The 26,225-nt window shown below is 42.8% G+C and overlaps 1 protein-coding gene across 1 annotated transcript in view; it reads left to right on the top strand.

Moving 5' to 3' along the window:
* LOC138265845 (growth arrest-specific protein 6-like) overlaps window positions 1–25,907 on the top strand; it is a 190,724-nt gene extending 164,817 nt beyond the window's left edge. The window contains exon 8 of the mRNA XM_069213939.1: window positions 25,442–25,907. Within this exon, the coding sequence (XP_069070040.1) occupies window positions 25,442–25,596 (155 nt within the window). The 3' untranslated portion in view covers window positions 25,597–25,907. The remainder of the gene's footprint in view (window positions 1–25,441) is intronic.
* Window positions 25,908–26,225: the final 318 nt, after the last annotated feature.

The following is a 26,225-nucleotide window of genomic DNA, read 5'->3' as shown; positions in this document are numbered from 1 at the left end:
TCTGGGGTCCATTTGTTATTAAAGAAGACAGCCCTACAGTAGATATGCTGAGGGCCACCCTGAGACCACAGATGGAAACGGAAGCAAACATGTTTGTGCATTGGCTTGGTGGTTTTGCTACCTCTAAGAATCTCTTTTCTGGACAGTTTTGTCGCCAAACAGTATCCTCTCCTATGGTGCCTTTCCTGTACACCCTCCTAGCTCAGTTTGAATATCACTAGGCTCAGTGAAAAAGTAAAGTGCTGTGGGATTGGTCTTGTATAGGGTCAGATTCACAACTGCTGTATGAGGTTGTACATGTTGGGTTGTATCTTGGCCCTAATCCTACATAGGCATAGGTGGAGAACACATTTTATTTTTTCAGAGGCTACCTCTTAAGACACATAGGGGGTCATTCCTACATTGGCGGGCGGCGAACCGCCACTTGGCCGCTCCGCGGTCAAAAGACCGCGGAGGCCATTCAGACTTTCCCGCTGGGCCGGCGGGAGCGCCCGCCGGCCCAGCAGGAAAGGCCCTGCAACATTGAAGCCGGCTCCGAATGGAGCCGGCGGTGTTGCAGGGGTGCGACGGGTGCACTGCACCCGTCGCGATTTTCACTGTCTGCTACGCAGACAGTGAAAATCATGCTGGGGCCCTGTTAGGGGGCCCCTGCACTGCCCATGCCAGTGGCATGGGCAGTGCAGGGGCCCCCAGGGGCCCCACGACACCCGTTCCCGCCATCCTGTTTCTGGCGGGAAGGGGGTCGGAATCCCCATGGCGGCGCTGCTTGCAGCGCCGCCATGGAGGATTCTCCCAGCCGGGGGTAATCCGGCGGGAAACCGCCGGACCCGGCTAGGCGACCGCGGCTTTACAGCCGCGGTCGGAATGCCAGATGAAGCACCGCCAGCCTGTTGGCGGTGCTTCCGCCCACCTCCACCCTGGCGGTCATAGACCGCCATGAGGGCCATAAAGCCTGTCTGCGCCTACTGCATGTGGTATCAGCAAACAGATGTAACATGACCTCACTGATGTCTTGGAACATACGGCCGTTATGTGCTGATACCATGTGTTGTGTATGAGGGCGCTGTGTAGCACATGTAGAATGCTAGTGGTGGGTCTAGTGTAATTATAGGTGACATGGAACAGGTCCCTACGCAAACACTGAGAACTGACAATTTCTGTATGGACTCCATTTGACTAGGCAGTTCTTTGGTAATGAATGGAATCAGCAGCACCCAAAACAGAGAGTTTACAAATGGGCAGCAATGCATAACTTATAGAGCATTGCAGGTCTTGAGATGAATCTAGGGAGATGTCTGTAATCCTCTGGTGTCGCGGTTTTGTAGTTTTGGCAGTTCCAAAAAAAACTCTACGGTGCAGTTTGCATTTCTTGATCCTGTTGGGAGTACTGATGTGGCCCCTAAAGAGGTGATGGTCCACTGTAAAGGTGGTACACTTAGAGGCTCGACTGCGGACCTGTTGGATGAGAGCTGGGTTTAGTTTGTTATTTTAGAAAACATTGCATCCCTGCATGTGTTGACACCAATTATTTCATAGGAGTTCCTGCGCTTTTTGCAATTTTAGTGAGACACCAGAAGGTGGCCCCACTCACGGTATCTTTATAGGTTGTTGTGCCACACACCTGTCTGTGACTGACTTGGTCTGCAGCGGTAAACTCAGTTTTTACAGGGTGATCTTGTGAGCATGTGGGTGGTTTTTCGGTATTAACTAGTGCTCCGTGGGTGTCGTCAGCCCTCCAGTATCCTAGTGTACATGGGGGTGCCATCGGTGCAGGCAGTGTTTTTCAACGTACACGTGCGGGAGGTGATGTATAAAGAGGAGGCGTGTCACAACTGAACATTGGTTGGTGATCGCAACATACCCTGAGGTCACCCCTCTAGTCCCAGCATATGGCGTGCAACTTGACCCTCCTCAGTGGAGCCGAGTGTCTTGACTACGTTCTTTTTCTAGAGACTTATTTTGGGCTAGCTTTGGGTTTCTTTTATTGGTCTTTAGCTGCTTCCCTACATTTTCACTTGATCTGTTATTTCAATTGTCATGAACTAGAAGGGGTCTGAGAGTTCTTCACCGGCGCCATGTGCCTCTGATATTGTGGTGTCCAAGATTGTGATTATTGCTTTCTCCAGATGGTGTATGCAAGGTCTTGTGTGTTGGCTGATCGCTAGCGAGGGTGAGCATATTTTCTGCATTCTATCCTTGCTCGGAGCTGTGATGGATCTTTTCGACTCCCTTTTTCTCTGCACCCCCTCTCCCTCGGACCATATCTTTCACAGGATATTCGGACCTGCAGTTTCTGGCTGTGGCCAGGGACTTCTAACCAGCAAAATGCTTCTTTAATTAATTTGGATGAGCATGACCTGGCGAGCAGGCTTAGGTTATCTGGAAAACTTTGAGGGAAAGGAGGATGCAAAATGTTGCTGCATGGGTAGTCCGGTGCAAGGCCAAGAACTTGTCGAAGCCTTCCCAAATGATTGTAATGGACTGGGACTGCTGGTTGTTCTGGTGAACCGTTCCCCCCATCTACTGGCTAGGTGCCATGCAGTGCTTCGCAAACTGTCGGACCTCGCATGTGTACTGTGTTGGTTATAGGGTCTTCACTATCCCAAGCGTACGGGAAACCTAGCTCCCGACACTGGAGGACAGCTTTGTTTTGGAACTAAAAGGGGGCCTCCATTTGGCTGGAGGCCTCTAGTTTTCTGGGGGCACTGCTGGGATAACACATCATGAAAGAATTGTGGTCCCGGGCTGGGTGCCCGAGAATGGGGACTTCTTACTTGGTCATTGGAACCTGTCCCAATTGACGTGTGGTTGCAGTGACCATGGGTCCCTGCGTTTAAGCACTGGTCAGGGATCCGCCCTGACTCCCTCGTCAGACTGCCCAGCCCCTGGGGTGTGGCCAGCCAAGCCCACCCTGGCGGATCAGCAGCAGGGTGGGGCCTAGGATCCCACAGGTACCCTGAATGGCAGACTCTAGTGAGGATACCCAATCGACAAAATACTTACAGCAGTCCTGAACTTCCTTAACGCAAGTAAAGACTTGAATCCTTAATGTTGTCTCGCTGGTCCTTCTTTTGAATTTTAGTACAGCAAATTTTGAGGTGTGCACGAAATGGATGCTTTGGATTGGGGGTTTTAACTCACTGCACATTTTGGTTCTCCATTTGTGTGAAGGCACTACTTCCCCAAACTGTTACATCTCCCTTCCATGGTTGGGTTCACTGTCTGTGGTTGCTGTTGCCACGTCTTTGTCCAACTACCTGACCCCTATTTTGGTGGTGCGGAAGTGGACTGACTTCCCTGTGGCTGAGTATAAGGGTGCATTCAGGTTTCTCTGGGCTTGGGTTTGTGAATGGAGAGTTTGCGGAGACTGGCCCCGGCTCATTAACCTCTGTTTGTGATATGCTTTTAGCCGGCATCTGTCTGTCATGTGACCCATTCTGTGACAATATTAACATTCTCTAAGGTCTGGCTGCTGCCAGCCTCCCTGGTTTCTGCCGTTGTAGTTAGGTTGAACCCCTCTGGGGTTTTGCGGTGGTGCTCCCTTCAGAACTGGTGCCATTTACACGCTTGCAGCCAGCACAGCCCCCTCAAGTGTGCCCGTTGGACCAACTTAGCTGTGTCTCTCTGGGCTTGCTCCTATCTTTCCCTGTCCTTTTCTTGTCTCTTTTTGTGATAGTGTAATATGCGACCTTGTTTCTTTCGCCAGGTTTTGGTGTCCAGCCCCACTACGCTGTCCAATCCGCTTTGTATTTTGGTGGTAGCCCTTTTTGAGAACATTGTAAAAGAATGCAACCTGGGAGCCTGGTCCATGGCTGTCCTGTTTCTTGTCCCCATCATTCCCTCATCCTATCAAGAAAAACAGTTATGGTCTCACCAGGTTTCATAGTTTCTGACATTAACCCTTCTACATCTGGGATGTCAGGGAACAAACATATCCCTCATCGCCGTCCTTATTAGGTGCCTTTACCAATTGAATGTGAACCTCATCATGCCCGGTGTTTGTCAGCATGATTGCTGGGATGTGAGCTTGGATGAACATCATGTTAGTTTACTCTCCAATAAGACTACTTAGCAGACTTCTGACATCGCCTATCACTAGGTTTATTCCTGCGGTGTTCTTCTCAAAACATGAGATCCGTATCCATCCAACAATAGTGGCAATTTGGTCCTTAGTCCTTCTTTATCCATCTGAGCCCATGGCACATAGATGGTCCCTGACGTGCTCTTCTGCAGGAGTTGGCACATTTTGTCTGTAAGCAGCTCAGTCACCATCATCTTACCATTCCCATCTTCTTAGACATTCCTGCATGTAGGGGACGTTCCACATGGGATCTCCCCCTCCATGCCGGATGCAGCCTTCCGCAATGGCCATGTCCTCTGGTTCGAAAGACCCCTCCTCTGGACCAGGGTCGATCATACTGGTCTCTTCCCTTGGTCCAGAGGGCTAGCAGGTGACAAAATGGCCTTACAAAGCTCTTGCCTTCCTCTCTGGCCACTATCTCTCTTGGGATTAGTTTCTCTGTCCTGCGCGTTCAGAAGGAGCAGCAGACGTCTTTGTCACTGCTCTCCTAGAGCGCATGCTAAGGTGCCATCTTAGTTCTCCTTCGTCTAAGATGAGTTTGCACCAGGCTACCTTGGTCTCTTATTTCCTGCTCAGCCCCTCTCCTAAATTGACAATCTGGTGAGGCTCGGATCCCAGCCAAAGCCTCTCCTCTAGTTCTGCCTCGGACTCATTCCAAAACTGTGCTCTGTACCTACCCCCGCTCGCCTCAGCAGACACGATGATTGGCTTTTGGAGATATGCTTATTGTTGACTGCGAACAAGAAGCAGTCGAAAGAAAGTCACATTAAAATTCTAAACACCTTGTGTTCTGAGGGTGCTACCTAGAAAAAGACTATCTGTACTGATGATGACCCTTTAATGATTCATTCTTGTATGTGGGGTCGAAATGTTGACATAACTTACTGTGGATTATTGTTTGAGATGAATAGTGACTTCTGGACACCAGGATTGAAGCGGTCTTTTTGAAGATCACTGACTTTTTTTTTACACATCTTTGTATATATTGTATTTAGCACTTTGGCACTTTCCACTGCACCATCACTTTAGGAGCACCTAAGTATCTTGATTCTTGATTTTATTAATCTGAAATGTTAATTGAATAAAAGGTGTATTTAATAGAGTAACCTTATTAGCTCAAAAGCTTTCTAGATTTACTAGAATTATTGCTTTGGAAGTCAAGGGCTACTCTACCCCCTCCTTGGGGCCAAAACATATTTTTTGCCATATAATACATGGTCACACCATCACCTGTCCCACAAACCACTTAAAACTTTGGAGCGTAGCTCTTTCATTTAAAAGAGCAAGCCTGTTTGCAAACATGAAGAATAAAAATAAAACTTCTAGTGCAAAATTAAACACATAAAAAAAACCTGTAAGTTATTAGTTGCAAACAGATATTAGAATAAGTTTAATAGAAGTGAGTTTTTTTTAAATAAAAACTGCAGTAGCTTAGAATGTTAGAAACATGCAGAAAGATTCTACCTTTTCTCGAACTATATAATAAGTGTAAAAAATTAAGCATGATCTCTCTGCTTGTCATTGTTATTGTTAGCTAAAAAATAAAACAGAAAGGCAATGTTCAGTTTTGTTTGTGTTAAACAGCTGCTTCAATTATACTCCATGGCCTGATCTGTCTTTCACCTCGACTGCTGGCCTGGCAGCTGGCATTGTGAGGTCAGAACTTGACTGTAATAACTTATAATATTCTAGTTCTGGTGTCTTTTCTTGGTAATCAGTGGCTGAGTGCGTCACAAGTCGCAGACAATAAAGACGTTAGAGACTGGCATTTATATAGGGATTACAGAATCCCATGTATAATAAACAAATGACATAGGCACTCAACTATAATAACCTATTAGAGCTGAGTTCCGACATCACATTGCCTGCTGCCAGAAGCCAAGGGGAAAGACAGGTCAGGTCACTGAGCAAAATTAAGCAGCTGTTTAAGGAATGGAAACAAAACACTGCTTTTCTTTCTTCTGCTCTGTTTTCTAGCAGCACAATAACAAGCAGAAATTAGCTAATTATGGCAATATGTTTTTGCATTCCATAGGGAATTACAGAAAATGTAGAATCTTTCTTCATGTTTTTACTCATTCCGAGCTACTGTGTTTTTTTGTTCTGATATATTTTTGGAACAAATATATTTAGTGCTTTATTTGTAACATATATCATGACAGGCATGCTATGCTATGATCACAGTATCCTTGTGATGTCAACTTGTGAAGACGAAGGGAGACAGTGAGCTTAACATATACAACTGTCATAGAATACAGAAATCAATGCAGAGTCTTCAACTATCCACAAGTCAGGATGGGCACTATATGCTAGTCTGTTGGCATCAACCATTGAGGAATGTAGTGAAACAATAAACTACAGTAAACAATAAGAACAACAATAATTGCAACAACTATCTAACAGCTGCTTTGAGCTTTTTGATTTTAATCTGGAATTTATGTTTTTATTCTTCATGTTTGCAAACATGCTCTCTCTTTCATGTGAAAGAACTATGCAACAAGGATTTCCGTGATTTGTGGGGAAGGTGATGGTGTATTCATGTATTATAAGGAATATAGTGCTCCCTGTCATAATATTAAGGACATTGCAAGTCACTTAGGAGTTCTATAACCTTTTAAAGGAACTCTGCCTTCAGCCTTGTTCTTCTATATGGTCATGGAACTCCTTGGTGACTTGCAATTTCATTATAGTGTACAGCAGTACATATATAGTTACCTAAAGCATAGGATAATAAACATGTTGCAATAAATATCTATTTTCTGTAGATCAGTGTTCATCTAGAAAAACAGAAGTGAAGAGGGAAAAGTCATGTTTCCTTTTTCTTTTTTGAAGTGCTGCTTCAATTATACTCGTGACCTGTCTTTCCCCTCAGCTGCTAACTCTGACAACAGGCATTATGATGTCATAACTCAACTGTAATAACTTATTATAGTGAAGCAGATGCCCTATTTCCTTAATATAGGCTACTAGGTGCGTCACATGTGGGCTGTAATAAGGAAAATAGAGATGGACTTATGTTGAGGGATTGCAGCCTCCCATGGCTTATAATGGTAGAATGATCACTCGTATTGGCCAAGAAGCAATAAAGAGTTAAAATTCAGGTTTCTGGGCTTTACATTTAACAACCTAACCACTAAAAGATTTTATTATGAGTATGTGTGATTGACTCTTGTAGTACTCTGTCTTACTCCTGAGTTCCATGTGGAAGTAGAAAGTACTCCTGGCTTACTAAAAGCTTACTCCTGAAATTCAGCAGTAAAGCCAGGAATACAGCAGGAGTAATTCACAGCACAGTCTTTGTGAATCCGGCCCAGTGTCTTCTGGCCTGGCCAAGGATCAGTTCAAAGGCTTTTAGAATTACTCACAAAGGAAAAGATGGTTCTTCCTTCTATATGAAAGGAAACTTCAAATGGTACATTTTTATCTACAATATAACATTTCCTACACAGAGGTTGGTTTGACTGCTCTGTAGTAGAGCTTTTGGGCCATATGTACGAACACATTTTCCCATTGACACAGAATGGGAAAAAACTTTTGCTACATCTGGCCCTTTATGTTTAGATTAATCCATATTGTTGACAAATCCAAGCATGTCCACATATCTGACTATTAACATTGTTATATGCTGGTGCATTAAGCTATAGTGCCCAGGTAGGTGTCTTTATGGTCAATAAGCATTAAATTAGTCATATTTTGTTCTGAAAAGCATAAACATTTTTACTATTACAGCAGACGTTTTGTAAGGCTGAATAGCAGAAAGAAAGTAAAATGTTCTTGTCAAGAAAAGGCCATCTATAGAAAGTGTACAACCCATCACATAATATTGGGCATCACTAGTACTTGAAAAACATCATGCATTCATGTAAATTCCCCACCGGGCAGTAGTAGATCTGTTAATAAGTTAGACATCTCTTTTAAGTCTCATGAAGCCCAAAAAAATCATCTTCGTAAATAACTAATGCAGCACTTATAGAGGAGAGTTCAGTGAAAGATCTTCCCATATCAATATATGATCATTTATTAGATACAGTGAGCTATCAAAGAGAGGATGTGAAAAAAGGCTTCATCGAGAGCTGCAAAATGTTAACATGGAGATACATCTATACACTAACTTATCAGCTCCAAGGCATCCCCAAAGTAACCATCTGACCCAGACACCATTGGCCATACACTTACCAAAGAAACCAAGGGTATCCACTAAGAAAATACTTTGAAATTAACGATGACACAGAAGATTTTGCACTAAAGATCCATGAATTGCTCAGACTATACACATATCCTTTATAAATTCCATCAAAACTACCACTTTCTTAATCTAACCCTATAAAAAAAAATAACAACCCAAACACAAAACAAAGCAATAGTAATGGTTCACTCACTGAATTCTGTGGCCCAACTATTTAACATGCATATTGGATCTAAAACTTGTGGGGAAATCATGAGATGCAAAATGGAAATGCCACCAGTGAATGACAGCAAGATCAAGGACGTTATCTAAGACAAGTGCAGTAGTTTAAAAAATCGGCTGCTCGAGCTGTTGGAAGCCCTCCATAAGATGAATTTATATTGGCTTTAACAGATGATGGGCCAAAGTATAAGGGCAGCTCCTCCGCAATGGTGGAGGAGCGTAGACCCGTGGCCAAGAGCTGAAAAATAAAACAATAGTTGGCATTTTTTATCTGCTGGTTCAGCCAGCAATGCAGGGATGGGCGGGGCTGGGTTACAGGTGGGGAGGGGGCGACAGAGGGGAGAGAGAGTGCATCTAAGTGTGCATATGTGTTTGGCCGGCCGTCTCAGGCCAGCCGAACACACATGCGCACTGAGGTTTCTCCAGCCTGGCTGTGTTGAACAGCCGGGCTGGAGAAACTGCACAGACCCCAGGAATGTGTCTGAATGGCAGTCAGAGCCACTCAGACCAGTCCTGGCGCTGCTTTCAAGCGATGTTTAGCATGAAAACAGAGGCAGGATTGCTGGGAAGCCTGTGCTCCATCAGGAGGAGAGGAGCAGAGAGAGATGGTAGGACATGGTGGGAAAGATACGTTTTTTTATTTATTTTATTTTTTATTGTTTCCCCAGTCCCCGTCGTCCCCTAACAGCCCCCACCACCCCCCTTGACATTTGCGGCAGCTGCCAAGGTATGATTGCCAAAAATAACCTGAAGATTTTAAGGAGTGTACCTATTGAAGAAAGGTATTTGTATTGCTACTGTTTCAGTTTAGTTCATTAACTTTGTTCGATTATGAATAATGATCATTAAAAAACTTCCATTTGGTCATTTTTAAAAGAGAGCCATTTAGTTTGCATTTATCCAAATGTAAATAGGCAACACTTACACACTTCTCATAAAAACAATATTTAAAAACACTTATTTACATATCCTAAAACACAATACATACATATGCCACGATTAAATAATCCACCTATTGCATTTCATTTATGTAATAGTAGTTATAGGCAAGAAGTAGATTAAAAGAGCAAACTCTTGCGAAGAAGGATTGCAGCTTTCATAAAATACCGCACGTTAAGACACACTTTGTTTGAGGCCAAGGGCGCAGGAATTTCAAGGATATCCTACATCTATTAAAGCCCTGTCTATTTGACATGAGTACTAAACTTTTGCGGCTAAGGGGCTTATTGAATCCATAGGAGAAAACGTAATGCAGTGAAGTTTGTGGTGAGCGTTCATCCCAGAGGCACAAACATATTGGACCACATTTATCAACGTGTTGCTTTGCCCTTGCATCCCACAAAGTAATGCAAGGGCAGAGCAGCACCAAAGTTAGATTTACCAATTCACTCAAGGCCACCTTCCATGGCCCCTGCCATTCTTGGAAAATCTGGAGTAACGCAAGGCAGGCAAGTCACTGCCTCACATTACTCTGCCCCACAGAGGCGTTTCATGGGTGGACCGTGGGTGTTCCCACACATCCACCCATGGATTTTGGCGCATTTGCAGATTTTATTAGGAGTGGTAACCTGAAAATGTGTCAAAATGCTGCAACGTTCCAGGGGAGGTGTACCGAAGAGAAATATCTTTATTTCTCCTTGTTTTTCCCTCTTTCTACATCTGCTGCATTCTGCAGCACACACAGAGGAAAAAGCCTTAAAAGACTGTTTTTGTGCAGGAAGGTGTTCCTTCCAAAGCAATGCTTCCTGCAATGCAAGCACTCTTGCACCATGATGCAAGGGGGCCAGCATTGACGCTAGTAAGCCAAAAGTGCGCCAGCACAATGAGAGGACAGGAATACAACTTAGAATGTTAAATATTGTGCATTTGCGCCCTTTCACGCAATCTAGCAAGGTGTCTTGCTGCGTTGCATGAAATATTGCGAAATCTGTCCCACTGTGTCATTCTTATATTGCCCCAGTGGGAAGGTCAGTTGCCATCTAATGAACCCCAGTCTTAATCTGGTGAGCAGCATATGCTTCCACAAATGGATTGGTGATCCCTAGGGTCACAAAATAAGCAATCCTCAATTATCTCCTTATTGAGTGAGACCCTGTTAATTTTGCCATAGGGATGGCCACAGCAATAGAAGAGACAGTTTAATTTTGTTTCATGGCCATCTATTCCTAGCTCTTCATGCAAAATAAAGCGTGGGCTGCAAAGCCGAAGACCCAGGAGGTGGTGACATGTTCAATTTTTTTCCTCTCCAATATTTTTACATCAATGTAGCTCCAAATACCAGCCCTGTAAATTCAATCAGTCAATTAAATCTTTATTTAGCCTGATGTGGCCATAAAAGACACAGATCAATACAAAACATCAAATATAAAAATAATAAATAACACGCCTATTAAAAAGCACAGGATCATCCGCACCATAGCTATTCCAAGTTAACATGGAGTACCTTAATGCTACTGATTTCATCCAGCAATATAAAACCAGAATAAGTATAGACAGTTGATGGCCCTCATGTAAAGTGCACAGTGCAAAAGAGATATAAAGTGCAATGTGAAAACAAATCAATCAAAATGGACTAAGATACCCAAACAGAGGGAGGCACAATGGATTCGGATTACACAATTACAGGCAGATCATCCCTCCATTGGTCTCCTTGCGTGTACTGCAGCTTTGAGAAAAGAGCACACTCTGAAACAAATATCCGGTGTTTTCAATAATTGGAAATTAAACTGTGAATTTAAAGGGGGTTTAAGAGAAATTCAGCATAGAAGGCTATAGTAGTTGCAGAAAAACTTATAATGCAAAAGTGACTGCATGGAGGTCCCCATCACAGGTTTAAGTTGGGGGCTGAAGCTCTCAGAAAACCTAGTTGGTACCCATGGCCCAGGAGCCGCCAAATTGTGCCATCTCAAAAACAAAAAAGAAGGGACCTTTCCCACTCTTTTAATTCCAACGAGAAGTACAGAGCGGGCTCTGTGTTGGCAAAAGACCTATAAAAGGCCAACACTGTACTTTTAGCCAGCTCAGATTTTAACCTTCTTTCCTCACAAAAAACCCAAAAGACATGCTTTACCCTGAGTTTGTCATCTTTCTTGATTTTCTGAGGATGCATAAATAGGGCAAGTATCCCTAATGACTGGAATGTTCTAGAAACATTGCTTAACCAGGGGATAGCAGGGCCTCTCTCCAGACTTAGTCCATAATGACATCTCTACATAACTGTGCTTGGGGATTAGCCCAGATGCTAATCCAAAGCAAAAGCGGGGCCAGTTGTACCTTATCATCGATGTATTGCTGGGTACCCTCAGTATGGATAATGTAACTAGAGGCTGATGGAGGTAACTGAAGCAGCCTCCGGCATATGCGGTTTTCCACAAAGGTAATACTATTATGGAATCCCCAAATCCCTGTCCCGTACGTAGCGACCGTGATACATTACGTGTTATATACTTTAAGCAAAGGTGTTAAGGCTCTCCTCCTTGCCCTATGAAGGTTAAGGATAGTTCCAACTTACCTGCTTAGGTTAAGGCACGAGCTGGTTAGCAGGGACTGCCTGGAGCCCGAGGGGGTAGAAGTTACGCCGAAGTAGCTAACATTTTTTACAGTACTCAAAGACTGACCTTGGATATTAAGATTTCGGCAAGGAATACTGCCTGGACAACAGGCCACGATCTGTGATTTACTGTAGTTTGTTGCCAAGTCTAAACTACTCAAGAACTGAACAAAACAAGCCACCAGTGTTCCCAAAGCATTGGGGGTTCAAGCTAACAAACCGCTTATAATAACACCGGTACCTGTCTGTCAGCGACTCTGGGGGTATCAACCAAGCTAGCTGTTAGATAGGTTAGATGGAAACAAAGATCATTATAGTAGAAAATGAAAAAATAAGGCAGCCAAGATACAGCCTTGGTGCACTCAACGCAAATTTCTAGAGACATGTTCCCATTTGGGCTGAAACGCACTCAGGCTACCAAATCAGTATGCAGGTTAAACAACAAATTGACCATGGGTGCATCAGTGCTGCGCTTGGACCTATTGCCTGAATCAAAAGCTGTTGAAAGATCCATAAAGTCCAGGTATAGAGGGCAGCACTTAACTTGGACATACTTCTTGACTATATGACTCAGGTTAAGGCACTGCGCTACTGTGCCAGCCTTGGGCGATACCCGAATTAAAATGGTCAAAGAATGTTTCGCTCTTGAGCGCACTCAACCAGATGATTGTAAATCACCCTGCCAATGATTTTAACTGTGCTATCAGGTAGGTAAATTGGCCTGTAACAGTTAGGGGACATACAATTGCCTATTTTTAAAATGGCATGATTGTCGATAGTTTCCACAAACTGGGAATTTACCAGCTTAGTATTCTCTTCAATCACTTTTTTTTTTTTTTCAATTCCCACCCAATCAGAGCCTAAGATGTTTCATTGAAACTGGGGGCTTTTAGGGATGTTCCGAGCTCGAATTCTGTTGACTACACCCCAAAATGATTTACAGTTACCACCCACTGCTACTGATTCCAGCATTTCCCAATCCATCTTATGCAGGGCCTCGTTCCTCGTTTTAAGGGTGAATTTATATGCCTGGCGGGCAGCTCTTACCTGAGCTGGTATTATTGGTGAGGCAACCAATGGATGCCGTAGGCTTCAATTGCTTATTGAACAATCCTCTTCAAACGGCCATGGGTCTGCTTTGTTTGCCTGTGCAGGCTTGAGGCCTGAGCTAAAGTATTAAAATGAGCTAATAAAACGCTGCCACTGGCAGCTGACAAGCAGTTGAAGAATAAACCCTGATGTTTATTCAGAAGCAGACCCAAGGCTGCTAAAGGATCTTCAAGGTGCCAGAATAGCCATAGCCTGTCTGTAGAATGCTGAGTGGGTATAATGTTGAAAGTGGGCCTAATCCTGCTAATAGTTACATGCCTTATATCAGACAAGGCATTGTGGTGCCCCACCCTGTCTGAACAACTTCCCCGCTAATGTATTGCTGTATCAGGTTCCTGGCAACAACAATAAAATCAATGGTGGATGGGTGTCCGTGTCCCATGTAAATTGGCTGAGGATGCTTTACCTCACTTAGGGTTGCAATTAAATCAATCAGATCGTGCTTAGCCTGGTAACTTGCCAGCTCTAGTCCCCTTGCATCACTAAGGTCCTCCATAGTGTCCCCTCCTGAGTCCCCTACCCAACCACGCAGGACCTAGCAATTTTGCATTAAAGTCACTACATAGCACATGAGCAGCTTGCGTCTTGGTGCTCCCCTGCAAATTGGCAACAAATTTAACAACTGCACACAGAAAATACAAGAATAATTTACAAAATCATTGTTATAAAAGTTGACCAAATAAAAAGTAAAACGAGAGAGACTACCCTTAATCTGTAGCACTTGGAAGGCAACGGACCCACAGAGAGTAGGCAAAGCTTCCACACCTAGATTATCATGACCCAATTGGCAAGACCTCCCATGGACTTCCACAGGGAGAAGGGGTTGGTGTGATAAAATGTATACTCCTCAATAGGTTGGGAGAAGTGGCCCAAGTCTCTTGAAGGGCGATGATATTATACTTATGGATAAATGCCTGCCAGTTAGGCTTATCTATTTCCCTTTTCAAATCTGCTACATTCCAACTCAGCAGGGGAATCTACGAGCTGCATTATTACCAGCTATATTGCTCTCTCATGGAACATGGGTTTGCTGAGTAGTGGTGACACAGGAGGGTCCTTCCGCTGGTGAAAGTCAGTCTAAATTCGCAAGGGCTTCAAATCTATTGCCAGTGGGGATAGTAAAGAGAGCAGCCAGTCCCTGAGGAATGGCTGGGGGACCTTGAAGGTGGACCCTAAGAGTGGCCTCATTATGGTGAGAGTCAAAGAGATGGGCCTGTACTAGACGTTTATGGCCATTAATAACTTTAGATAGACTGGTAGCGGCTTTCAGAGGACGGACATTGTTCCCCAAATAATGATCCAGAGGTTTATAAAAGTAACGCATGGGGACCAAGATAATACTGCTTCTCGGAACAGAGGATGAGTGTGGAGCAAGTAATAAATTACAACCTAAAAACTGAAATCTTACGGTTTAAGATGACACAACCACTTGTACGGTCTCCAGGATCAAATCTGATCCAAGCGCACCTGCTTACCATTTAGATATCTATGGCGTGGAACATTGAATAACTTTTGTGCCGCACTAACCAGTCCAATGTTTTATTGAAAAGCTCCTCGTAGCCCCCTTGGACAGGTGTGCACTCCAATGAGAACAGTGAAATCAGGAGTTGCAGTAGGTAGAAGATTAACTGTGTCTCTATTAGGATCCACATCAAGTGCTGCAGAACCATTCAGTGTTTTTAGGGGTAAAGTGTGTGCACAAGGAGATCTCGCTCATGTGACTGGCAGCGCACCTCCACAACTTTCTCGGGTCCGTTCCCCAAGAGACCAGCACGCCGTCTGGTTCGTGCATCTCTGCTCCGCCTTCACAATTTCACTATTGGGATCTTGGGCCGTAGACGCCTTTGAACTGGATGTTGCCACTGGCTGCTCTTTATGAGGTTAGTTCAAACTTAAGTGTGCAGGAAAGTTGGAAAGACAGGCGGCACTATTGCATGCAGGATCAGAGAAGCAATGAAGCAACAGGATTGACGCAATCTTGGCTTCTAGAACTTCTAAGCAGGTGACCAGTGGTAAAAGCTCAGATTTGACCCGGACATTGAGCAGATCAAAATAGACCTCCATTAGTTGAATCAAGGTGTTGTTTTTGGTCGATTGTATGGGCCCTCCCTCATTTCAGAATGATGCGCAATGAGGGAGATTTCCAACCTCTGAGGCGGTGGTCTGTAGAATGGCCCATCGGGGAACCTCCTGGCTACTAATGAGTGTGTCATTGTCATTGTTAGTTGCCTTAACAGCGGCCTTGGGAGTAGACTGTTTGTGGTGGGCAGCATGGCTCGATTTCCTTTGGGGTGCAGCAAGTGGTTTCATAGTCTGTAAAGGTGGGGAACTTGCCGAAGGCCAGATGGATGGCATTAGATGATCCTTAGGGCCCATCACCACCCCTTGTGGTGGCATGGGTCCAAGCTTGTTGTCCACTACCCCTGAGGCCTGTTCATTTGCTTCCTAAGTAGACACACAAGGCAGGGCTCGAGCCCAGTGGTGATGGACCCTAAGGATAATCTCCTTTCAGTGAGCACAGTTTAAGGGAGCTGAGACCAATATCGAAGCACTGTTCCAGCCTGGCAGCCCGGCAGGAGCCGCGTTTTACAATGTTCCCACTGGTCAGCACGGCGGGAACATTGTAATACGCTTGGGGGGGATGTCACCCTCTGGCAGTGGCATCCTCCCCGCAAGTTTGGCAGTCCCGCAGTGGGACCGCCAAACTCATAATGAGGCCCTCAGTCACTGATATATAATAAAAACAATATTGGGGCCATGATGGATACTTCATGCACCTCTCGTGCCACCCAAAATTGTCAGTTCATTTTCCATTTTTACTGAACCTCACTGCAGCTGTTAAATCAAAACATAATGCTCACAAGAAGTCCACCAGGCCTTCATCTATACCCATAATATATATAGTAGTGCCCATCGCTTAGATGTATTGAGGCTATCAAAGGCATTTGTTAGATTCATGAATGACAAGGTAATTGACCCAGGTTTGGCTATTCTAAGAAATGGTCCAATTTAGATTTGAACATAATTTAATTGTCCCCAGTATGGTTTTGTCCTCTGTCCAAGTCCAAAGTCTCACCAGAATAACTCTCCCAACAATTTTAATGGCAATAATTATTTGGTGACCTACATGCCTTGCCAAACCACTCCTTTTAGTACTCACATGACAATTTGGATCAATTGGGTTTCTCTAAGAGAGGGAAGATAAGGACTGGGTTGAAAATATTTGTAGTTCTTCTAGGTAATAAATAATATTAGTACACTTGGAATTTAAAGATAGGTATCACTTTCAAAATGCCCTTTTGGAGGCATCAATCTTGTACTTTCTGGTCAGTGAAGAAGAAAGTACGTTATGTTGGTTCACAAGTCTTGTGTTATCAGGGCCATCACTGGGTGTTGGTCTGGACGTTTACTTAACAATCCAGGTCTTATACTACAATTATAGTACAACGTTCTGTGGTGAATGGTGTCCACTAGTAACAGCCCACCAGGATGAGCAGCTGCTCCGCGTGTAGTTAATGGCTCCTTGAGACTCCTGTGCTTGAGGATAATGTTCTCCATTATGTGAGCAGCTTCATCTGAGTAGCTTCAGGACTGATGTAACGTTTGTAAGCTAAAGTTATCTACTGAGGAAATTTAGTAGGTTAAAATGACCACAACATATTGCAAGACGTGGGTTCCAGTCAAGCATTCATAGCTTGAAGTAAAACTTTAGGTCCTGTGACCAAACAGAATCATGCCCAACCTTGTTCTTAAGCCATGACACTCTTTTGTTCCACAGGGCATCGAAGGCTTCCACTTTTAGAATTTGTGGTAGCTTGGTGAGTATGGGGATCCTCTCATCATGTACCATACCCCAAGTTTTCTTATGCTTGAATTTTGGCATAGTTGATTTTAAATTTTCAAGGGACACTGGCTAGTATGAGGATTCCTCACAGATGTTAGTTCCTACCACTGTCTTCTAAAATGGGCATATCATTGCAGAAGGATACTGTACTTCATAATTAGGGTGTTTACATGATGTTTCCATCTTTGCTACTTTCAGAACAGCTTTGCTATTTAGCACTATTGGCGCTGGAATATTTGTAGCAAAGGGAGATGGAGAGGAGGGGGGAAATACACTGCGGTGTTAGTCTGACAAAACAAACAGGCAAAAAATAGAGTGGCGGCGTATCAGGATCAATGCATGAGCTTTAGCTCCATGCCCTCTTGCGTTTCCTCCCTATTGGAGCTAGCACCTTTTAACTACCTTTCATCCTCCTTAAGGCTCTGGGGATGCCTGTTGCCCTGGATTACTTGTGGCTGTCTGTCTGAACTGAACGGGCACAATTTGATAAGCTGAATTCCTCATTCAGGTTATGGCTGTGGGTGTAGGCCACATGGAACCAGTCTTTACTGCCAGCAGTTCTTATTTCTCACCAACCCATCACTATAATGTCCTGCAAAAGGGTGACACACTACTGGAATAGAGCTTAAAGGATGTCAGGGGGTTCATTGCTGAAGGCAACAGACATATCTCATGTAAGACAAATGATGTCACTGTCTAGCTGACAGGTCTCTGAGCCAAGGCAGAGAAGCTGCTGGATAGGCTGGTGGAGGTGGAAAGACAACTTGAGGATGAACCAGAGTCAAACTGAAAAGCGAGAGGCACGCTTTCCAAAGTCCATATGCCACATCTCAGTAAGCTCAATTACTTTAAAAATGGACTCAGATGCTACCATGTAGGTATCACAGACCTCCCTGAGAATTCCCAGTTGGGCCTGAGTGGGATTTTATTCTGCAATGTCTCCATTAAGTATTCACAGTCAAATCAAATCAACTTTATTTGATTTTCACATCGAAACCATAAAAGCACAACATCAAAATACAATACATTTATCAACTCAAAATTATAGCCATGAAATCTTATCAAATTAGTAAAAGCCAAAAACATCAAGGAAAAAGCACAGACACTATTCACACGTCTCTTAGAGCTCTTCTCACTCTAACTGCTCCCGGAAGAAACGGAGGCAAATGAGTGCCAAACCTTCTCATCCGGTAGGAACTGTAAATACAAAAGGACTGGTCTGACCTGTATACGATTTAGCGTCTTCAAAATAGGACAAATAAAAAGTTCCTTAAGGTACTATATATTGGACAAAACATAATAAAGTGCAACATGTTCTGTGGAAAAGCATTATCACAGCGGCCGGGGCAAACGTCTGAGTCGTCAGTCCATCCCAACAATATTATAAGTAGCTAATGAAAAAGGTTAATTCTGAACCTGGTCAAGAGGTCTCTAAGGAAATTAAATGAAACCAAACATAGATACAGTTAAATTTACAGTGTAGACTGAATCATGATGGAAGATGGAATGTCTGTCTGTTTCAGCAATGACCCTGCTTCTCTCTCCTTCTGTTTCCTCTCAACAAAGGCTTACTTGGCCCAGGTCAGGTCAGACTTGATGATCTTACTTTGTTGGTTAAATAACTCAGCCCAACCAGGAGCCCAAAAGTTCAACTCCATTAATTTTAGCTAGGGTATTGAAATGCATTGGTGAGCTCAAAACACTCCCATAAAATGTGACCATTCAGCGTTGTATGCGGTTTGATTCAAGCCTTGAGCCACAACAGAGGAAGGTGCAACTGTATCCAATCAGATATATAACTCACACCCTGCTCTTCATGCGCCACCTCTGAGACAATGGTACTTGTTAGGAATAACAACCTTCTCGCAAATATGCTTTCTTCTCTCTGGATTGGTTGTACAGAAAAATATCCTAAAATGTCACATCCATAAGTAGCAATCGATATATACTTAGTGTTATATATTTTAATCATAGCATCTATAGATTTATAGTCTAAACGCTTCACTAAATCAAATGCACCATGTACAGCCCTAATGAATAATAAGCATTTGTGATTCAAGAGAGAAAAGACCAACTCAAGGAGGCATCAAACAAGAGGCCAAGATAAGAAAAGGATATTACTTTGAGTAAGTGGTGGCCCTTGATGTTAAAAGTCCTAGATGTAGTGTTTTTATGACCAATGACCATTACCTGTCATTTTTTTAACATTAGTGCTTAGATTAAAGTTATCCATGAACTCGACAAATGAGTCCAAAAGCTGTTGCAGGCCCATAGCAGTTCTTGAGATGAGCACAGCATCATCTGCATACAGTAACATAGCTAGCGAGTGCTGTGGGATAAACAAACTTGGCAATCCGGCACTTCCCACAACTGCTTGCGTACCAACCATGTGGAAAAGACCACACTGTGTTCTGGATGCGTCACTTTGACATAAACTCCACCACCAAGTCTTATTTAGCTCTTTAGATCTGATTAAGACATTCTGCCCTCACAGTTCCTTTCTAAAGACCATTTGTGGCATGTCATGTCACCATCTTCTGCATAACCTGCAGACTTCTTAAACAATCTTTGTTTTTAGGTCAAATGGCTCAAAAGCTGCGAAAAATGCTGCACATGGAATGCAGCCCCTGAAACATTTTAAAAGACAACTGTCCCCCTTCACCTGTTAAGTGCTGTTTCCATACACAAAAGAAGTAAGAATTTTACAAACATGTTGATAAACTAGCTCTAGCAGATGAAATAGGTGACATGTTTTTGTCATGAAAATGTTTTTTTCAACTTTGCCTGAGTTTTTTTTGCACATGTATACATTAGACATTTTAGTGCTTATTCTCAGACTCTTACATTATGGAAATGTAACCTACAATACTGTTCTACATAGGCTTTTCAGGGCGCAAAGGGGTGCTTCTCTTCAATGTGGACACAAGTAACACAGACAAAGAAATTGAGAGAACAGGTTTTAAGATGAAACCTGGTTGTGCAGAGTAAAAGATGCTCACCTTTTATTTTATAGAATGGGGTATTTGTGGATCTGTATTCTAAGAATGTTACATTGCATATAGTTTACAGGCACTATGTTAATGCGGAAAGTAGAGGGGGCAATATTAACAAAGTAATTTAATTATCTTCAATGCAAGACAAGGGTCAGATGTACAAAAAACTGGTCGCAAAATACTGGTGGCAAATTGTGACTAGTATTTTTGCAACCAGTAAAGAATTCTACTAGTGATCTATGTAGTAATAGGTCGGGTCTCAAAACTCCAAAATGTAGTAGGTTGTAATCTGACCAGTGCTTAATTTCTAAAAGAGTGAAAACTGGTGCCCAAAATAATGCTTCCGCTGTGTTATGAAAACTCTGAATCTCAAGGCTGCATAGTGTTGAATTTACATCAGGCCTCTTTAATCCACTACCAAACTCAGCACCCACTTTATCTTACTCTTGTTGGTCCATGCTTTCTCCCTTTGTGGTCATTTTGCCATCTTTCTCTTCCTCTTTCGTTCTCGTTTATGCGTTTCTTCTCTCTTTTGATTGCGGTCAATATCTGATGAGAAAAATAAGTGTTGGTCCCCAAAGATGAGTGCGGTGGGCCCCACCAACAACCACCAGCTCAAATTACGCACTGAATCTTGCACACCTCCTCAATATTAATGAATTAAGTGACAAATTGTGACTCACTAGAATCACAGGCTGTCACAAGGATGGTGGTCTGCAGACAACCATGTGTGGGATCTCTAAATATTAACTTTTTTCATGTTTATTTGAGAGCTAGTTGTGGTTCCCTGCACCACTCCCTGCTCCCCAACAACATTTTTTTTTATTCACAAAGTGGAGGGGCCCCAAGGAGACTCCTTCCCCTTTGCGAATAGATTAGCACCCAAACCGGGGAGTTGTTAACTTCAATTTTTTGTGATGTGAATACGGTTGCAAAATATTGACATATATAATAATACCAACTCTGTATTTGGAAGGAATGCCTACCTCACACCCTTTCCAAATGCTAAATTAGTATCCAGTTGCAATCCTATTTTAGGAACTGGTAAAAGTTTACTGACTCCTAAAATGTGACTCGTACATATGAAAAGGCATTTTTGCCGTTGCAAGCTCTGCATTGGGGTATCTGTGTCGGTAAAAATCTAGAACAAAACCATTAATTGTTGATGACAATATTTGAATCTCAATTGTTAAATGTGGGTTTTTCTTTCTTAAAAAACATTGAAGTAACTCAGTTAAAAGTTCTTTATTAAGAGCAGAACAACAGTCACCAGACGAAATCGCCAGCAGCTCCGTACATCTGCCACTTGTTCCCACCAGCATTCCAAATGACATCAGCTGTGACATTGGTGTTTTACACTCATGAGATTACCATAACTGGGTCATACAGTTAACAAAAGCAGATACAACACACCTCCCTGCTTTAAAGAGAAAGTGTTTTTTACATATTGATGAACTTGTAGAACAATTAAGACGGATTAAAGAAAATAAGAAAAACAAGAACAAAGAAAGAAAAGGAAAGAATAGCAAAGAGGAATTAATAACAACAGCAAAAAAACTAAATATGCCATAAAGGCAACAAACAAAATGAAATATTTAATGAAATGAGAAAGCAATCTGAATAAAACAAATTGATATCTCAGAGTCAACATGTAAGATAATTTAATTGACAGTCTACTTTTCAACATGGGGGGAGCATGGGGGGAGCCTTCATTATTAAAGGTTTCTGTAAGAAAATGTATGACAGCATTAGTGGATGGTTCCTTTAGAAATGTAACTTCATCCCACCTAAATAAATGATCAACCAGAACAATCATGTATCAACATGGTGCAGGCAAAATACGAAAAGGTCCTAAGAAGTCTAACCCAAATTTCTCGCAAACTGTGCAAGGAGCAGGTACAGGTGCTTTGGTAGGTGAGCATGTCACCAACCATTTGTCAGAAAGAAAGCATTGGGTACATTCATTCATGAATATCTCTATCTCCTTGACAATTCATGGCCACCAATACTCCTCTGTAACTTTTTTTTAGGAAGGGTTACCCCTAGATGCCCACCATGGGCAGATTTGATTATTTTTTCCAGAAGGCCATGTGGAGGGACTAACTTGTCACCTCTGGATAACAAACATTCAGCTTCACACAACTAATTAGCTATCTTCCAGAACGGTTGTCTTTCTGGTTTCAAAGAGTTTTCCCTTGGATGCCCACTGGTAGGTAATCTGAGTACTTCCTACATAAAACTGTCCTGAAGAATCTAATTTCTCCACACTGGCAGAGTCACTGACCTCACATCCTGCAATTACACATGCCTCAAAATTATCATTCTCCTCTTTACAATCTTCAATAATTGGCAAACTGGATAGGCAATCTCCCTGGACATTCTTCCCACCAGGAATATACTAAATTTTAAAATTGTATTCTAACAATTTTGTGGCCAATTTCGACAACCTAGCTGTATTTTTACTTTAGCTCCTTAAAGAATATCTACTAAAGGTCGATGGTTGGTGCTGATGATAAATGGCCTCCCCCACACATAAGACTCAAACTTCTCCATGCACTATGCGTTGCTCAGCATCTCTTTTTCAATCAGAGTATCGCCTTTCTAAGTCATTGAGTGTGTGTATGACGCAAAAACAGTAGTATGCTCAAGGTATCCTTCATACTGCGATAAAACTGCCCCCAATCCATATGCACTTGCATCAACTGTGATGCAAGTATTGCATTCTTCAAAAAATGATTGAAGAGCAGAAACCTGTGGGATGATAGATTTTATCCTTTCAAATGCACTTTTACATTCTTCACTCCATTGACACACCCATTTTTTTTAAGTAGAGTGAATAAACACTTAGAGAAATTGTCACACCCCTTGATGAATTTTGTGTAACAGTCGCAGATAACGAAGAAGGATTTTAATTGTTCACGATCTTTTGGCATCAGAGCAAGGATAATAGCATCCACAAATCCCAGTTGTGGTTTAATTACAGAACCTGTAAGAAATGCCACAACGTTAGGACTATCCTTCATGATCTCAGAAATCACCCTCTAGACAGCTGGAGCGGCTGAGGCTTAATCCAAAGGGTAAACTGCAAAACATCAAAGTCCCCGTTGGGGTGATAAAAGAAGTAAAATGATGTCAATCAGGATGTAGCATTATTTGATGATAAGCTGTTTTCATGTCTAATTTGGTAACCCAGGATGACTTCCCACCCCTAATCAGAAGGTCCAGAGTCCGAGGTAGAGGAAGGTTTTCCACTCAAATTGCATCATTCAGACTTCTCAGATCAATACACAGGCTAAAAATCTGCCTCAAAATCATTATTTGTTGATGACTCAATATTTGAATAGCAATTGTTAAATGTGTGATTTTCTTTCTTAAGAAATATATGCATTTTCTAAAGCACTTGGATCCAGTACCTATGCTTATCTATGAGTACTAAAATTCCATACTAGTAATCTTGCACTGTACAGTTTTCATTTTCATGCTACATAAATCAATCAACCAAGGCTCAGTATTTGGCCTGCACTGCTGCCTAATTCCAGTAGTTTCTATTATAATTGCACACCTATTTCCCATTGTAATGACACATACGAGGCTTATATGGAATAATGCTGGCAAGCCACTTTTGCATTTTTGCTTGTGTATTTTATTTATTTTACCTTTTGAAATTGTCTGACTCATTACAAACAATTGTTTCAATGTTTGCCTTATTTTCTAACTATTAGTTAGTTAGTGTACAGACCTTGGAAAGTGGGATGATGCACGTGGCTTTTGGACAGGGAAAACATGGGAAGTGAGACAGGAAGACAGTCTCAATGGCGTGTGGGAGGCTCCGACTGGGTCAGGGAGACATATACACTGGGAAAGTGAGATGCATGCTGGGACATGGAAACACTGACAAAGGAACCCTGAGCCTTCTGGGATGAAGCACACATACGGTGGGGCTCTCTATAGACTGACACTGGGCAAGACTGCACATATTGCAGTAGGAGGTCATGTGCACTGTGGCACCACCAACACCTCATTTTAGTGAAACAAACTGAAACATTATATTAACTGTGACACAGAGGCGTTGACCCTTCAATAGGAAGGCACGTGCATTGGGACAGGGAGGCATGTGCATTGGGACAGGGCAACAGGTGCTGTGGGAAATCGAATGCTCAGGCATTGGGGAAAAGATGCCCAAAATGGCAGTACGGATAATCTGACAAATGAACAAGGGTTCTTGCACGACTGGGCAGATAGGCTTGTGCAGTGAGACAGGGAATAAAGTGGCACTGGGGAATGGAATTCACTGAAAAGGGGATACGTACACCGGCACTGGGACAATGAATGTAAGGAGACCAAGACTACACCAGCTCTTTGACACAGGAACTGGGATACACAAACAGTGGACTAGGAGGCATAAACACTGGAACTGCAGGACATGGTCACTGACTCAGTGAGAGACATACAGTGGAATGGAAACTGTGGCAAACAGGAACAGGGAGACATGGACAGGGAAAATGGACACTATCACAAGGAGATATGGACATGGGGTCCCAACTGCGAGCTGCACGGCACTGGTGGGTTGGTAAATCTAACCTGTAACAATGGTAGCGTGCAGTAACCCCCCCCCCAGTGCCGTATAATTATAAGTGTATATACATTGAATGAGGAATACCATTGTGGAACTGGTTTTACTGGGCAACGTTCTGCATGTATTTGCTTTTCCATGAAGCTGCGCCGGGATGGGGTGGGGAGGGAGGCTGTGAGGAGGGTCATGGTGGCAGGGGGGACTGTATTCAGGCGGGAAGGCATTCCATGCTCCCCCCATGCCATGGCAGAGAGTCGAACGGACGAAGGAAAGCAGGTCAACAGTGATTCAATTCTTCCTGCACCTGGAACAAAGGTCCACTCATACTCAGTAAGAGCTAAATTCCATACAGGAGCACTGCTCAATTTATAATTGGATGGGGGGACGTGGGAAGGGGATGTGTTGACACAGACTGGGCAAGGGAGACAATGACATTGGCACAGGGAGAAATCCACATGGCCGCAGTGCTATAGGATCGCTTAAAACAGCCAGAGAGACACAACACTCACACTAAAACATGGAGTACCTGATATGCAGGCTGAAATAAGACTCACACACCGGTACCAGTAGGCAGATAGTGGCATCACTGCCATATTAACAATGGAGAAATAACACTGACATTCATGCCAAAACTGAAAGCTAAGACTTTTTATAGGCAAACTCCACAGCTCTTGGGGAAGGTCATATGACCTAACCCTCAATCACAGGGAAAGCTCAACACCAGACCCTGCACAAATCACTCAACAGCACCAGTCTAAGATACAAGCCATGTTCACAACAGCCATGCGGGTGGAGCTCTCTCACAATCTTCACAATCAGACCCTGGATCTGTATATTTGACCTCCTTCAAAGATCTCAATGTTCATATTTCCTTTGTTACAGGTTTGGCTACTGAGGAGTCCTATTTTACTGGATGCCTGAAAATGGCTTTACAAGGTAAAATGGTGGAATTCGACGAGGCAAAGAATAAACATGGTCATATCCGTTCTCACAGCTGCCCCACGGCCATACATGCAGAAGAATCAAGCAATCTCTAAACAAATCAAAAAGTCTACGTGCTTCTATAAAGGATGAGCAACCTTGAAAAAAGTAGCTTTATATTAAGTGCTAAGCAATAGATGAGTCTGGCGTTTTTGTATAATACATGTCTGCAAAAATTTTAAATGTGCTCAATCTTTTAAGCTTCACCCTGTTTTATACACACTAGTTTTAAATATATAATGAAAACCCATCCATAAACATAGTAAGTAAGTAAATCATTATTGCTTGATTAATAAAAAACCATTGCAATGTAAAACCTTATAAAACACAATCATAAAACCAATAAACATGATATTATAAGAGGCAACTCTTGCATGAAAATTCTCATCTGTATGATTTTGGTTTGTTTCCTATGATATAAACAGCCTTTGCCAATAAGGGAAAAGCCATTTCTGGATATACAACTAAGCACTTCTCTAGAGGAGTGCAGGGGAGATGCTGCAGAACTAGTGAAATATGTTAGATTGCTTGGCTACTGGTGTTTTTCGGATAAACATTGTACAATAATTTATGTTCTAAAGCTGTTTGAGTGAACGACTAAAGCAAGATTACCAATTTACATACTTTTAATGTTGAAGTATTTAGCCCTCATTCGGACTCTGGATCTCATTTCGAGGGGCCCCGT

The sequence above is a fragment of the Pleurodeles waltl genome, chromosome 11, assembly GCF_031143425.1.
Source record: "Pleurodeles waltl isolate 20211129_DDA chromosome 11, aPleWal1.hap1.20221129, whole genome shotgun sequence".
NCBI classification, from domain to species: Eukaryota; Metazoa; Chordata; class Amphibia; order Caudata; family Salamandridae; genus Pleurodeles; species Pleurodeles waltl.
Note: the sequence above shows the minus strand (reverse complement) of the source record. Positions and strands in the feature narration are given on the sequence as shown.